The 17,387-nt window shown below is 33.6% G+C and overlaps 1 protein-coding gene across 1 annotated transcript in view; it reads left to right on the forward strand.

The window, feature by feature from the left end:
* The window catches only part of Graf (GTPase regulator associated with FAK), a 184,301-nt gene that overhangs the window by 162,009 nt on the left and 4,905 nt on the right, over nt 1–17,387 (forward strand). Inside the window, exons 5-15 of the mRNA XM_074183358.1 lie at nt 2,705–2,894; nt 7,233–7,330; nt 7,389–7,568; nt 9,690–9,829; nt 10,744–10,940; nt 11,004–11,109; nt 12,125–12,482; nt 13,317–13,545; nt 13,602–13,746; nt 17,012–17,083; nt 17,187–17,266. Coding sequence (XP_074039459.1) covers nt 2,705–2,894; nt 7,233–7,330; nt 7,389–7,568; nt 9,690–9,829; nt 10,744–10,940; nt 11,004–11,109; nt 12,125–12,482; nt 13,317–13,545; nt 13,602–13,746; nt 17,012–17,083; nt 17,187–17,266 — 1,795 coding nt within the window. The remainder of the gene's footprint in view (nt 1–2,704; nt 2,895–7,232; nt 7,331–7,388; nt 7,569–9,689; nt 9,830–10,743; nt 10,941–11,003; nt 11,110–12,124; nt 12,483–13,316; nt 13,546–13,601; nt 13,747–17,011; nt 17,084–17,186; nt 17,267–17,387) is intronic.

The raw sequence follows: 17,387 nt of genomic DNA on the forward strand, positions 1-17,387 counted from the left end.
CAAGCGATACAGCAACATAGTACTAATTAGTACTACAACTACCAAATTCTACATGGGCGAAGCCGCGGGCTTCGTCTAGTCTTATATATTCAGAAGATCTTAGTAATATTCGAACATTATACTTTCATAGTTTATGTATGTATGCATTCATAAACAAAATATTTCATAATTATGGTCCCACAGTTTATATTAGTAGAAGTACAACAAACGAATTGCTATCCACTCCAAAATTCAATAAAAATATTTTTGATCGCTTTTTAACTTACACACTACCTAAAATTTGTAATATTCTACCCCTAAGGATAAAACATATTAAAAATTATAAAACCTTCTCTATAGAATCAAAAAAATGTATCTTCAAAAATGACTTTGAATTTATCAAAATATTTGAACATACTGGGTCAATATAATGGCCTGCAAGATCACTAGATTTTATTATTTTGAACTATTTTCTATGGGGGACATTGAAAAATGTGATTTACGCTGGCAGAGAGATAGAAAATGTGGAAGACTCGAGATTGAGGATTTTGAATGATTTCGCAACAATGCAGCAAATAAGTGTGTTTAGGGCAATAAATAATTTGAAAAACAGAGTTCAAAAATGTCTCGATATGGAAGGACTCCAATTCCAACATTTATTGCGCCATTAATTTTTTTGTGTATATAAATTACTTCATTGCTATTTCCATTACAATTATAGTGTTCGTTTCGGATGTTATTATTTCTATCATTTCTTTTTCTGCTTATTAAAACACATATAATGTATTTTTGATGTAGATATGTTTCAGATAATAAGGTTTTTCTATTCGAAGTTCATTGTAGAAAACGCTCAGAGCAATAAAAAAATAATATGAATAGGTACCTAGTAATAAAAAAAACACTCGAAAAACTCTACGGTACATAGGGAGACGTGAAAGTTGCTATTGTGTTTTTATTCGACTCATTCAACCAATTTCCAGGTCCGTAATTCAAAAGGGAATAAATCACACAATTATAATCAAATATTACCCAAACATCTCGAAATATAAAATTTAATTTAATTTCTCACTATGAAGTGAACGTCGACGATACAAAAAATACAGGTCCGTATTTAAAAATTCATAGATGGGGGTGGCGCAAGTCAGATTACACCCTGTATAAAAAATTAATGGACATATTCTTAAAGCCCACATCAAGTACCAATAGCAAAATGTGGACAGATTTTCAATATATCTGTAAATAGAGAAGATATAGGCAAAAAAATAATTTGGGATTTTTTGTTTTTTCCTGTTTATCTCCAGAACCAAAAGAGCTATATTCGATTTTTTACATCATTGAATAGGTCTCTAAAATACGCAACTTTGTCACAATTTAACCGACACTTTATCTCTCATCGTTTACGAGTTTCCCATGTACAGAAACAAATTTGAATAGCCCTGTATATATTTTAAAACCCATGATAATGATTAAACAATGTTCAAACTATGAACGTCACTCAAGGTGCGTTCACTAGTCGTATATACCAGGTCTGTTCAAAAAATGAGATGAATGTTCAAATTTTGCGGACTAGCTAAATTCGATTAGCGATTTTTTAAATTTTTTATGTTGGTACAATCGTCTCGAACATATGTTCACAGTTAAAACTGTTCGGCGATATTCTGCTATCGAAAAAAAATGGATCAAAGAATTTACATCAAATTTTGTGTAAAAATAGAAATGAGTGCACGAAAACACTTAAAATGTTGACAGTGGCATACAGTGGTTGTTCTGTGAGTCAGAAGAATGTTTACAAGTGGTACAGGAGGTTGAGAAAATCTGAATGACGATGCTCGCCCTAGACGCCCCAGCACATCAACAACCGATGAAAATGTTGATAAAGTGAAGAAAATTGTTACGAAGAATCGTTGAATTACTGTTGAGAAGTTACTGAGGATGTCGGCATATCGGTTGGCTCATTCTCTCATGCTATGCAATTTTTTCGAAAATTTTGGGCATGAAGCGTGTGGCAGCGAAGTTCGTTCCAAAATTGGAAAGACAATTCATGGCTTTTGCATCACGATCATGCACCTGCTCACTCGTCATTGCTTATTCGTAACTTTTTGGCCAAAAACAATATCGTGATGATGCTTCAGCCACCGTATTCATCAGATTTGGCCCCCTGTGACTTTTTTTTCAAGATTGAAGAGACCCATAAAAGGAAGGCGTTTTGCGACGATTGAGGAGACAAAAACCGAATCTCTGAGGAGGCTCAAGGACATACTAAAAAGTGCATATCAGAACTGATTTGAGGATAGGAAAACCGCTGGCTTAAGTTTAATTATATATGAGGGGGATAACATAGAAACTGATGAACAAATAAATATTCTTCGAGAAAAATGAAAATTCACTTTATTATTTCTACAGACCTCGTTATAAATTCTTCAATTAAACTAGTTCAACCAATATATTTGAAGTATAGCCTGAAGAAGTTATTGTATAGTGAAACAGGTGTTGTAGTTTCATAAACTGTACCATTGATTCACCTGAAATTATCGAATTCATCAATATAACTAAGGCCGAAATGAGTCATTTAATAGAGTGATGAAATTAGCAATTACTCATTCTGAGCTGGAACTGTTTGATTCATATGTGTGTTAACTATGCTTGAATATACTCGGTTGTATTTAAATATTTGTTAAATTGGGCTGTCCGTTAAGTATATAAATAAATGTATTCGCATTTTCAGGGATACGAATTGAAGAAAGAATGTGATCCATATTGGAAAGAATTGCAAACGAAAATCCAAAAAACCCGAAACAATTTTGATGATTTCAGTCAAAAACTGAAGAAACGAATGTCTGAAGTACAGAAACAGGATGAGCCAGTGAGAAATGCTAAAGGTTGCCGAGAAGGATATTTGTTTCTGTTAGAAAAAAGTAAGTATGTTAGTTCTAATGCATTGTTCAAACAGAATATATCCATTGGCGAATAAAATATTCAATGTAATCAAACAAGATCTTGATTCATCACGAAAATATGTGTAGATTGCAATTATTCATTATCATCAGCAGATCACACAGTGAATGTAACCCATTGTATTATGATAACAAGGCTGAAATTAATGTTGATGCCTGGGAGAGTTATGAGGAACAATAAATTAATTTCTAGAGGTTTGCACAAAAGTTTGTAAGTGGGCAGCAATTGAGCTTGAAAATTAATCAAAATTTAATAAACTATTACTTATTATATTATTTTATTAAAATATTAATTAATATATTATTTTATTAAACTAATAATTATTGTATTATTTTTTCCCAACTATCTATAAAAAGTTTTCTGATTGCGGTGAAAAACTGTAAAGGTGTTTTCAGAAGCTAATTTTGTAGAAAAATGTTCTTAAAAATGTTGGAAATGCATTTTCTTTTGAATACATGTTGTTTAACTTTTCTTTAAAATTGCTTGTTTGTATTAATATTGTGAATATTTCTTTGACAATTGTATTTTCAGTGATGAAGAGTGATTTAGCGTTAATTAGATAAAATTATCTGGACTCTGGACCCAGCTTAGCCAACATTAATGACCAAAAATGTACTCCCCTAACGTTTCTTGCAACATTTAATTTTGTATCCATCCAAAATCCCAGAAAAAAATGGATCTGCAAAGCAGATAAAACTTTTAGTGAGTTATGGCATCAAAAAATCAGCACTTAGTTGTTAGCGATGTTTGCAATTTGTCAAGTTGCATAAATTTTTGTGACAACGAATATTTACAACACCAGTACAACAAAGGTCAATACCCTGTATCTTGGGAACATTCCATAACCTTTTTTTTTTATTAGCTCCGGAATACGTTCTTATATTTTTTCATTGCAATTGGGAAACAACTTTTTTAAAGCAGAGATTGGCAAATGTTTATCATCTCGATGATATTGTCTTACATTCAAACTCGTGTAGATAAACAAAGTCGGTTCCAGGACTTCTCAGAAATTTTTATTAACTTTCGATATTCCATCCGATCATTCAAAACTCGTAACAAAACCAACTGCAGCAACCAAGTGAATCTCATCAACAAGTACTTAGTGAAGAAATCAGAATAGGGATTCATTAATCTTCTAGAGATTAATGCTAGTCTGTAAATGTCTTTTTTTGCTATTGGATATGAGCAAAAGTCAAACAGTGAAATAATTTTTTTGTTTCTTCAACTTTTTTTTCAATAGAAAATGGTTTTTCAGAGTTAAACATATCGTTTCCGTTTTTGAGGACTATAATACTGAAAAAGCTCGACTAAATGCAGTCATAATGAATGATTCTAGACTGGCTGCTTGTTTCGAAGCCCTTCTTGATAAAGAGTTTATTAGAATTTTGGTAAGCTTCATATTAGGTTCAAGAGTTTGTGATCCTCACACTTGTGTTTGATAGGTCAAAATTGACGAAAAGGCTGTTCATACTTTGAGTTGTAAAAGAATTGCTTAAATATACTAAACACCATCAAGTGTGCTTTGATTTTTGCTAGAATTATTACTATAATTCAACCTCAAGGGATGAAGATAATTTTTCAAGAGTGCAGTAGTTGCTGTTTGGCATTTCACATGTACAAACACACTTTAGCAGCATCTCATTTGCAAGCCAGCTGATTGCTCTGCTACAGCTAAACCCATAGTCAAAAACTTCTTTTCTCTTACAGAAAACTAGCATTGCTATAAAATGCGGTACTACTGCTTTGCTTCCAGTATCCCTCAAATTTTCAAATTCTCTTTAAGAATTATTTTTCTGTCCTTCTATGAGCATAAGTAAAACTTTTTTCGGTTAGGTTCAACCAATTAGTAAGAAAGATGCTTGGCTAACTGTTGCACCGGTTTTGGGTGTGGGTATTTTGACCACGCCAGATTAGCTTTATACCGTTTTATAACGGTGTGTAAAAAATTTGTAGTGCTGGGAGGCATATCAGAAATACTCCCAGAAACCTTTTCTATGACTTCCATTTTGTCTTTCTCATTTTTTAGTTGTAAGTCGTTCTGTAATGCTCCCAGTTACCTGAATCTTTCGAGAGGCATTAAAATACCCTTGTCGAGTGAAGTATCACCCGTGGAGGTAAGAGTCCTCCTAAATGATGGATTCATCCTATGGTATGTGTATTCATGATTAAAGGATGTATGACTTTGAACCTACTCAGTGTCACTAGAAAAACCTTCAAAATACCAAATGGACTGTCATCTTAGAGAACTTTGTCGTGGTAATGTGGGGCTCTGCCGTTATGGACCTCCTTTTCCTAGCTACTTGGTGGATCCTTTATGAACAATGGAGTAATCGAAGAATTCGACTATGGATCTACGAAGGAGGTGGAGTCCAGTAAACGATGTGAACTGTTCTCCTTGTTCATAAGTTCACTAAGTCCTGATCCTGTTAACAAACCTAAGAGACTACGTGTTGCAGCTAGGAAGCAACCTATCTCTTCCTTAAGAGCAGAAAAGCTCATTAATCTGCCTAGTGCCAAATTTTTGAGCAGCAGTAGCAGAATCTGCAAACCCCTTGAGCAGGTCAAACGACGATCCACCCAAACCAGAGGTTAAAAAGCCCTGCAAGGCTAAATTTAATATGTCATACGTCATACATGATGGGGAAGGTCGCTGAGGTTTTCAAGGTGAGGATCTTGCGTCTTGAACATCCGGCCCTTCTATGCCTGTTCCACCGTGGATCCGATAAGGTTTTCAGTATTTGGTAGAGTTCAGCTCTTACCCACTGACTTCAGCTCTTACCCACTGACCTGAAAGATAACTCACTAAAGTAATGACTTCGTGGGGAGACTGGATTCATTTGGTCAAGAGTTGTGAACCACAAAAAATTCCTTCTCGGGTTTACTCACCGTAGCTGATTCTTTAACTCAGCTGATTAATCGTCGAACTTAATCTCTTTTAGTTCTGAGTTGGGAGTTTTGGAGAAAGGTCATCATTTATTTGTAATCTCGCTCGTCTTCTTTCTCTATCCCATCACAATTGTGTAATATAGCGGATTCGTGCTCAAAGCGAGCTTAAAAGGAATTTTTACATCCACTTCTGTGGGTTTTAAATCACAACTCTCTGAAAATTATTTTATATAATAACAGAATAACTTGATTAGGGAAGACTCTCATGTCAATTTGGTGGGTAGGTTTTTTCTCAGGGTTTTCCTTTCACCTAAAAAGGGAATGCGCTATCTGAAGAACGACTCGTAATTTTTTTTTCTAGTTTACAAGTTGTATATTATTTTCAGAGATTTTATGTTCTGTTGTGTTATTATAATATATTAATAAGGTTTGAATTGAATGGGTTATATTAATGAGGTATAATTCATAGATATTTTTGTTTATTTTAACTATTTAATAATTCGTAAAAGTTCAAAAATTGCATTTGAAACAAGATGACTTAATAAGCTCGGAAGAGTCTTTATTTTATGTGCTTGAATATATAATTATTACAAAATTTGAAATTACTTGAAATTACTTTGAAATTACTGAATGGTCCTGATTTGTTTGACATTGATTCATAATTCTGCCAGATACTTGTTTTCTCTGTAATGTTTCAATTTGTTCTGAAGAAAATGTTTTTGCTGAGAATCAAATCATGATTCCAAAACCATACTGTACCAGACCAGCACTACTTTCCTTTAAGCGCTTTTCACCAACCAATTTGGCATCATCCAGAGTTGAAGTATAAACATTTTCAACTCAAAATTCGAATTATTACCTAACGTACTGAACTTTCACTTCTGGTCATACATTAATGGTTTCATGCTAGTTTAAATAAAGTAGTTCATGTAAAATAAAACAATGGACTGCTTCATCTTATCCGATTTCGGAGACCTGAAAAGTCTAGTGTCGCTTGAAGATATAACTCGGAATAAATGAATATTATCTAAATTATTGAAACCGGTACATGACACAACTTTTGGATATTTTTGGAAGTCTGAAAGTGGCAAAGAATGGCAACGAGAACAAAGAACGATGATAAAGGTCCCATTGAATACAGACCATCATTTACTTTTATATGAACTCCTCTGTTAAAATTTTCTGGAAATTTCACGAGGAATCATAGTTTAATTTAAAGTTTACCCTGTTAGATATAAATAGGCGAAGTTAGATTTGCTGATAACGCAATTCGGTTGGTGATATGGGCATCGAGAAAAGTTTGTAGTTCTGGTCTGTGGGAGCAGTATTTGTTTTGTATTCATTCTATGCCGATGGTTTTAGTTCCATCTTTCAGTGCTTACCATGGTATTGAGTACAATTCGATTTTTCAGAGGCGTTTGGCACTACTTGGTCAAAACATTACTGCAATTATGACAAGAATAAGAAAATTTTCAGTATGGTTCCTTATAACCAACTCACAACAAAAACAGTAAGTCGGATCTCTACTTGCAAGCCGTATATAGTTCTAATTTTTTTTTCGATTTCAGCTTCAATCCCCTGAGAATTTGCTTCTCTCATCCTGTGTTAGGCGAATGTCTGATTCTATCGAAAAAAGATTTTGTTTCGATATACAATCAGAGGATAGACCAGGTGTTGTACTTACCTTTCAGGCACTTTCAGAACAAGATAGGAAAGCTTGGATGGATATTATGGATGGAAAGGAACCTGTAAGAATATCTCTATCATTATTTACATTCTCTTGTATCTTTTTAATTTAAACAGATTCTCGATTCCACCATAAATGAACTTGTCATTGTTTCAACTAGATGGTAATATTTATGAGGCAGGTCAGAAATACCGCTTATACGCTACAAATAATAATAATTCATTCGTGCATTGCGTTCAGATATTATTTGCAGTGAAGTGTCTTTAACTGCTTGAATGACTGCCTCATGTGTCCATATAGTAATTTCATCTGAACAAGCTCTACTCACCTATTTAACCTCCACAAACAAGTCCTGTGGAGTCCTCTCCACAAACAAGTCCTGTGGAGGACTTGTTTGTGGAAAGGATGGACACGTCCCCTGTTTAAACTCAATAAGAAGGTTGTTGTTCTTCAATATATTCATTTTTGAAATAACTTTTTAGAAATCATGATTCAGTTTCAATTTAATGAAATAAATGAAAACACTTTTGTCTTATTTCCACTAGTTATTTCATTTTCACGACCGGTTTCGGATTTTATTCCATTATCAAGTGTAAAAACTAACTAATACATTTGAAGTCTAAAAACGTGGTTATATAATGAGGATTTCGAGATTATGTTTACTTATCTTGTGTTTTGATTCTTGCAGATGTTAATACATTCCACAGTGCATTGTCCGATGTGTTTAATAAGTCGTTTCCAGAACAAATAATTAAAAATAAATGTAAAAAGCCATGGGTGACAAAAGGACTGAAAACATCCTCTAAAAACCTACACTCACTGCATTATATCAGAAAATTCACAAACGAAACATTTTTTTGAAACTATTTCAATAATTACGAAAAAGTATCGATCCACTATCAGTCTAGCTAAGAGGATATATTACGGCAACAAAATGGGGGAATCGAAGAATAAAATTAAAGAAGCTTGATCAATTGTTAGTGATATAAGAGGTAAAACAAAAAAGAAAGACTCTGAACTCTCACTTAATCCTAATATAATAAATGAGTTCTGTTCTACAGTTCTATTGCTAAACAGTTGAGTAACACAAATCATGCTCCATATGATCCATTGATCAACTTAGAAAATATAAAAATTCGTGACAGTCTTATTTTATGACACTGACAATGAATTGTTCAAAACACTTCATGACATTAAAAACAAAAACTGCCGGATATGATAATATTTCCGTTAACATTCATTTGAATTTACCACTAAATGCTCTAGAAGCTTTGGTTGTCCTTATCAGTGCCACATTCAGAACTGGCTCATTTCCTTCTTCCCTGAAGATTTCCGTTAAATAATCCCTCCAATCTGCGTCCTATTTCCTTAATATCGACTTTAGCAAAAATTATTGAGAAATTACTCAAAGTACATTTAGATGAATTCTTAAAACTTAAAAAATAACTCAAAACTATTATAAGCAGAAACCAGTTTGGGTTTCAGGCGGAAAAAGATACAAATAATGCTATCTTCTCTTTTTTATATGAAATTTACTCTGAATTGAATGCTGGTGAAGTAGCCGCCGCAATTTTTTGCGATATTTCAAAGGCGTTTGAGTGCGTCAATCATAAAATTTTACTAAAAAAACTTTATAAATATGGATGTAGAGGTGTAATAAATACTTGGTTCGAATCGTACCTTTCAGGTCGGAGTTAAATGGTGAGGACAACGGAACTCTCGGAGAACAGGGCCATTGAATCTGGTGTACCACAGGGTTATGTGTTAAGCCCTATTCTATTTCTGCTATATATGAATATTAGTTAGATTTTATATTTGATAATGGGGTAAAAACTAAAACCGGTCGTAAAAATAAAATAACTAGTATAGATTAGACAAAAGTGTTTTTATTCATTCCATTGAAGTGATCATGAATTTCCACAACATAAACAAGTCATCAATTACATAAATGATTCAGTTTAATATACTCTTTGCTTCGCTCTGCATTTATTATATCTTTAAAGTAGGGTAGCTATATGGACAGATGGCAAGTTGTTATAATTGGGAATTTCCAATGTAGCTATATTATATTCAAAGTTGGTTTATCTATTCCTTCGGCTCACAATCTGCACACTTGTTACATCATTTCCCTCCTATCTTACAGTATAAATTATAATTTTAACTTATTTATCTCCTTTTCCAGACCTACACGACACCAAGTAATAATGTAAGCAAGATTCCAAATTCGGAGGAAAGGGTCCTCGATGAAACAGGAATTCAGTTTGTAAAAAAGTGTATAGAAGTTCTTGAAAGTAGAGGTTTGGAAGAGCAAGGCATATACAGGTAATAGTCGTTGGTATCAAGAAAAGTGAATTAAAATTTAGAACTGAATGTTTCACTTTCATAGAAAAATTAAAATATGTGGTAACTTTTCAAGGGACTAGATTACGGACGCCCGACGACTCGTGTACTTCATTGGTCTGACCCTGCTTCAATTATTGGGAGAATCTTTGTGTTGAGAAATGCCAGTATCCATGTCTTGTTGATGGACACATTTTCGAACAGGGCACATTTGTGAAAACGGTCAGAGTATTCAATTGCTAATATGCTCCTCGGGTTTCGACGGTTTGAAAATATCTTACGAACGAGAACCCTCAGAAGTCGAAACTTGTGCAATCTCAAGATTAACGAGATCTTACCGTTGAACGGGTTCGACAATAGGCAGTGCCTAACCGTTTCATCTGACTCCCTCTTACGGACGAAAACCCTCAAAAGTCGAAACTTGTGCAATTTCAGAATTATCGAGGTCTCCACGTTTAACGTGCGATTCATAGCACGAGTTGGACGATAGGCAGTGAAAATCGATCGTCTGGTCTCTCGGATCGAACTACCGTTTCACCTGACGGTCGATTGAATGATTGGAACAAACCACTTATGCCAACCCAACCCAAAATTGTTAAAGAAATATGAGACAACTGTATAACCTGGTCAAGACTTATTTTCGAAGTATTAGATTAGGTTAGGTTAGGTCTAAGGGAGTGGGTCTATTCGTCCCTCCTCCGCAACCCGCAAGAGTTTATTGTGGCTCACACTTATTCACACTCGACCAAATAAATCCATTCTTAACGAAGCTGATCTCTGAAGTATAGTGTGTTCAATGAGATTTATGCCGTTAAAGAGAAACTTCAAAAATATATCCCTCGTAGACTAAACATTGTTTTAGTATTTGTATCTACAGTGGAACAAATATGTTTCAGGGTGGTTGGCGTCAGTTCAAAAGTAAACAAGTTATTAACTATGGGGTTGGACCGCAGGAAAAGTGAAAAACTTGCCTTTGACGATCCATTCGAATGGGAAACTAAGACCATTACGAGTGCTTTGAAAACGTATCTGAGAAATTTGCCTGAGCCCCTGATGACGTACCGATATCATAATGGATTCATTGCAGCAGTCAGTAAGTGAAATTAGGAAAATGTGTGTTTGGTATATTTTTTCACTACTTCATTTTTTTTTTCAGAAAGTGAATCGAAACAGACCAGAATAAATGACGTTCACACGTTGCTTTATAGGTTACCAAAAACTAATTTTGAAGTGTTGAAAATTTTAATGAAGCATTTGACGAAGTAAGTTGTTACCTTCTCAAATTTACCCTATAAAGTATACAAATATAACTGTTGTGCATACAGAATATTAAAATATTTATAGTTTCATAGAAAAAGTAGGAGTCCCAGCATCAACCCTTGTGGAACTCCGAGGTTTAACTATGGTCATTCAGGTTTTTTTTTATGGGGTATATATTGATGTCTGTGTTTCAGGGATTTTTCAATGAAAGTGAGGTGATAAGTCATTTTCATGCATGGGTTTTATTGAATGTATTTGCTCAACTAAAATTACTGATTAAAAATACTGACACTATTGAGAACTTTCATGATACTGAATTCTTATAAAGTTTGTAACAAATATACGACGTAACAAATGAGGTTGTTAACACCAAACCTCTTCTTTAAGACACTGTGTTAACACGGTCGATGTTACTAATAACCAAAGTACTTCCCGAAATTATTATTTTTATTAAACTGATATATCCAATGCCATCTACTGATTCCACCAACTTAATATTTGTAACTGTGCCTCTCTCATACATATAGTTTTCTGCTCAGCCTCTCAAAATTAAATAGAAAGTGTCTGATATCTAAAGGTGATGTTTCTCATCTTTTGGAAAGCCATATAAATTTAACATCAGGACATGCATTTCTTGTTTACTTTTCTAACACTGCCTAAAAGAACTGGGAAACGGTTCCTTGTAAAAACATTATTTTTACAATTTCATAAGCAATTATGATGTAACAATATAAGAACGTAGGCTTTCACGGCCAGAGTCACGATTGAAGAGAACAAAATCAGGGCTAGTAGGCCTTGGTCTAATGGAACCAATGCACATGCCACTGATTTCTCCCGCAGTGGCATGTGCATTGCCTGCGAGGAGGATGGTTAATAAAAATAGTTTTAGAAATGAAAGCAAGTCGTGTAACTAAATAATTGGCAAAATTATGAAAAATGAAAAGTTACTGACAAACAAAAAATTTTCATTTCTGGAAATAAATATACATTGACTACAATTCCTCAATATTATTTCAGTGTTGTTGCTAAAAGCGACAAGAATCTTATGACTGTAAGCAATTTGGGAGTTTGTTTCGGCCCTACACTACTCCGCCCAGAAGAAGAAACAGTGGCCTCGATAATGGACCTAAAGTTTTACAATATAGTAGTTGAAATTCTCATCGATAATTATCAAAGGATATTTTTCAATGAGCCCCAGTCGGTGTCGCCGAATTCTGTCCATTCGTCAAACATGAACGGACCTACCACTACTACGAGTCCGAGTATTTACGGATCGCCTAACAATCATCTACCCACTTTCAATGCATTTCATGTTGGAAAGGGAGGACAGGCATTATCTTCCAGTTACAGAGGGTATACGCAACCGTATACTTGTGTAAGTACTTGTTTCCTAAATAAATAGTTCATTCATTAATCGGGGGATACATTTTTCAGATTGTATAAACTCCTACAGGTTTTTGAAGAAACTGCAGCTTCACAGATATTCAATATTATAGTATTAATTTGCATTGTCGTCATTGTACTTTACTTCAAATGTCTACACTAAAGTCTGTGTATTTTTCAACATTTTCTATTTTATAACAGATGTTCACTTTTTATCCCTAGTACAAAGCTGACTCAATCTGAATTTTTGATAATTTAAAAGATTCTGGAAATACTGAAAACTTCAAACAAAGATCTGAAAGATCACCCTTGAATACACAGCATCATGTTCTTGAAATTCTTTTGGAATACTCTAAAAAATACATTCTTGGAAAGAATCCTTACTTTTGTGAAACAAAGTTTTCTGGGATATCGAAGAAAACCCAATGTCACTGAAAATAGCCATTCCAGCAAAAAGTGAAGCAAAAGTGCACTTACGAATCAAACAGTTTTTGTAAATTGAAAAGATGAAATATATTGCATTGTGAAATATTAGAAAAACTGAAAACTATTTCTTATCCTTTGCTAAAACAAAATTATAGCCCAGCATCAAACTGAATATATGAATGTTGAAAAAATTGATGGGGAATATTTGTAGATTCAAGTTTCATTATTGTACCATAATATAAAACGACTACTGTACTGTTTATTGTTTGTATTGTAGGCGTATTTTCCTTTATTTTTCATTTGCACTCCTAGGGAATAGAACACTGAATCTACAATGTAGACAATAAACTCCTGAATTTTTTCAAGCAGATCGAACAAAAAAATGTCTGTTTCATTACAGACGGTTACATCTTACATAGAACCACCAATATCCTCAAGTATGTACAGTGTCCACGAGCCAAATGGGGTATATGGGATGTCCAGGAGCGAACTAGTTTCAAACAGGCAGCAACCCACCCAGCAGAGGTTCAAACCGTTGGTTCCTTCAATAACATCCCAATCTGAAACTAATCTTCCCGCACTGCAGAACTACAGTCCTACAAGTTTTCGTAACCCTTATGGTCGACTTGGTAAGCTTTTATAGTAAGAAATTTCAGTATGGTATTTTGAGTTGAACAATTTTCAGATCCTAACAGTGCCAGTAGTTCAAATGAATCATTGTCGTCCACTTCCAGGGATGGCAATAAAATTGTTGAAGTAACACCAAAGAAAAGCGAGAGGTCTTCCTTTTATTTAAGTTATCCGAAAGGTTATAAGTCTCCAGGTTATGTGTAAGTTACTGTTCCATTAATAATATAAACAGTGATGAAAAGTTTTATATTCTCAAATTTTGGAAATGTATTAGATAATGTAAATTTGAGGCGAACTATCTCAGATCTCAGAAATGGTTGAAGTTGGAGGATTGATTCAGTAGTGGCAAAATTTGATTTCAAAATAAAACTTTTTAGTTTTCAACTTATTCGATAAGATAAAGAAGACAGGTAATTTCCAATTGAAAAACTCGATGAATTATTTCGAAAATATATCTTATGACAATGATAAAAATAAAAACAACAATAAAAATTAATTGGCGCTCCGGGGCGACTTCATAGTGGCGCATTTGCTTTTTCAGCTGCAGGAAAACCTGGAAAAACCTGCAGCATCACAACGTCTGAAGATCTTGATCTGCCAATGTGCTCTTTCTCATAAAACAAAATGTAGGGTATCTCGAGAGGCTCCAATAGATTCAATACATCGCCAGAGCACTTCGTGACATGACAATTTTAAAACTTGCACTAAGGTTCAAGGCTAACACGAAAGTCCCACCCATAAAATGTAAATAGGGATTAGAAGTCAAAATATCCATATGAGTTAGATTTCGTGAACGTGATAGCCATTTGATTGGCCTTTGTACAAATCCATCAATTTGGATCATGTTAACTAAATCATTCTTTGACTTGTTCCATCTTGTTGCAAATGCGGTAATGAACTGTAAGAAAGGGGGAAGTGAGTAGAAACAGTGTATTGAATAGACCCAAAACTTCTTACATATCTGAAAATGTGAAACATTACATAATTTGTTCAATGTCTGTAAGATGTAAAATTACCCAGCATACTGTACAAAAAATGTTAGGAGCTTGATCAGTTTCAAAAAAGCTCTGAAAGAACTTGATAGATACTATTAAAGTCCAAAAGAGTTATTTGATGATAGTTTGAGATGTGTTCTGTTTTCCTCTCATTATTTGTAGTCATAAGGATTATGTTCATATCACAAATTTAATAATGAGGTATTTTACATTATTCTGAGATATATTTTTTAATTATTTTTTATTTTACCATTTAACTTTTCATCATAAATTCATAAGATTGTGTCATAATTAATTTGGGAGTAAAATAAACCAAAATATGTATTCTCCAGTATTTCTGCATTGACAATACATCGTAGCCTTCATATTAAAAACAAGATACTAGATATACGTTTGCTTAAATTTTCTGTATGCATATACCAATTAAGGGAGTCATCGATTGTAATACCAAGAAGTTTGCAATGTTCACCTGTTGTATAGTTTTTATTACTTGAAATAATTTATTTTCGAATATGAATATATAAATCCTTTATTTAGCAATGAAACTGCTAATACAATACATCTTTAATCAAATACGACACCACAATGTCTTAGTCAACTAAACTCAGGAATAAAAATTTCAAAGTATGAGTACTACAATAAATATACAACATCTACTTAAAATATCACAGTTGTTAGTCAATATAAAACACAAACAAAATACAAATATAGAATACAAAAAAAAGTCAGTTATATTATATAAAGACTAGTTCATTCACCCAATAGATGACTCTTCAACTTTCAAACTATTAAAAGCTAACATTCCTGCATGGTAAATGGATTTCTCAGTTCACTTTTTATTTTTAACTCCTACATATATGTTATTACGCGTTCTTGTATTATAGTGATGATGATTCTCATTGTATTCAATATGCCTACTCAGGTATATCGGTGATAGGTGATTATTCATTTTATATATCATTATCATTGTATAGTAATATATGAGATCTGTCACAGCCATCCATTGCAATTCCTTCAGCATTGCTTTGTTTGGTGTCTCTCTTGGTTTTCTTAATATGATCCTCATGGCTCGGTTTTGCTGTTTTTGTAATCTATCCATTTCATTTTTATTGGCAGTATATATTATTGATGCACAAAATGTAAAATGTGGTAATATAAGTTTGTTATATATTATAATTTTTGTAGATTTTGTAAGTGTTGACGAAATCCTTCCTAGAAAGCTAACATTTCTTGAGATAGTTTTTATTACCTCTTGTACGTGTTCTTTGAATGTCGAGCCTCTATCAATTAAGACTCCAAGATATTTCGTCGCACTAACGGTTTCTATTTCTATATTATCAATATGGATATTTAAATGTCTATATATGATAAACAATAACGGTCCAAGTACCGAGACTTGGGGAACTCCATATTTGGTGCTTCAAATTTCAGAAATATTTGTACGTATTTTTACTAGTACACCTCTGATGAAATAAAATTTCTCATTTATATGGACACCCCAAGCTCACTAAACACATTAGAAAACTCATATAATAAAGATCCATGCATTGGATAAATAGGAATGGAAAACACATTGGATTTGCATAGACTCCCAGTCACCAAGAAATCTCGGGTAATGAACTAGCAGATCATGCAGCCAAAAGTGCTACCGAAACATCTGAAACCCATGATATTTGTAATATTCCTTTTTCGACGGGAAGACGATGAAATTCTTCATACAACAAGTTATGAGTTTATGGCAAATTTAATGGGAGACTACAGATACGAAATTGGAATAAGTGAAGTCAAAAACACGAAGAGAAAAAACTGTAATCGCAGGCTTGAGAATAGATCATACCAACCTAACAAACATCTTCATGGTTTCAGGAGAAAGACAACGATTAAAACAACGATTAAAAATACCAAATTCTAAAATGTCTAAAAGATCATCGTGAACATTGAGACAAAATTGTAAAATTTATGAAAGCCATAAGGCTGTACTTCAAATATTGATAAAGGAATCATTAAAAACAAACTAATAGTACAAGGCCAATAACCTCGTAGTCGACGCCTTGAAACCACGAAAAAATATGCCATAAGAAACTTACTTTCCAAAAAAACACTCAAATTACCCAATCGAATGCTGAGATTGGAGTCGGTGGTTGCTGTAGCTGTAAATTTCAACTTTTTGAGTCTATAGTGATCCGTTCTGGAATCAAGTTCAAATCTTGCAATTTTGTTCCTTGCCATTTCAGAGATCTTGACGTCATAGCAGCCTATATAAGTTTTTCTCTTATTACATTCACTTTATTCCTATTCAATGTTCAACTTGGAAAAAAAATTAGTTGAAAATATCAATCGTTCCATCACTGAGAATTACGGTGAGTCTACACTATTAACCGCACTTATCCCTTATTAACCCGATGATTGTTTCTTGCATGCTAGTTGGCGTATCTTTCTCTAGTCTTCTAACTTTACTTTGATCTGTCAGGACGCTGCATTCTCCTTCTTTAATTACTAACACTTCTTCTGGGAGGGCTAGTCCGACATTTAGTAGAGTCAGGTAAGATGTAACTTTTCAGCCATTACACAATTAACACAGAAAGCTTGCACTGCATGGATATTTTGAGATCATCAGCAAAATCTGAATTGAATTTATTTTATAGGAGAGTGAGGACTTTATATGCCTGCTTGGGAGAACACGATGGTGAACTGTCATTTGAACCAAATCAAATAATCACAAATGGTAAGTATCAGTTTCATGATTGTTTTAATTATTATTAACTATCAACTTCGATCTGCAAACGTTATTGATGAAGGCAGTCTTGAAAAATTTCAACTTTTTTATATCAATTGAAGAGCAATCC

The sequence above is a fragment of the Leptinotarsa decemlineata genome, unplaced genomic scaffold (assembly GCF_025532065.1).
Source record: "Leptinotarsa decemlineata unplaced genomic scaffold, Ldec_3_MD MMD2_tig00026336_RagTag_RagTag, whole genome shotgun sequence".
Classification (NCBI taxonomy): domain Eukaryota; kingdom Metazoa; phylum Arthropoda; class Insecta; order Coleoptera; family Chrysomelidae; genus Leptinotarsa; species Leptinotarsa decemlineata.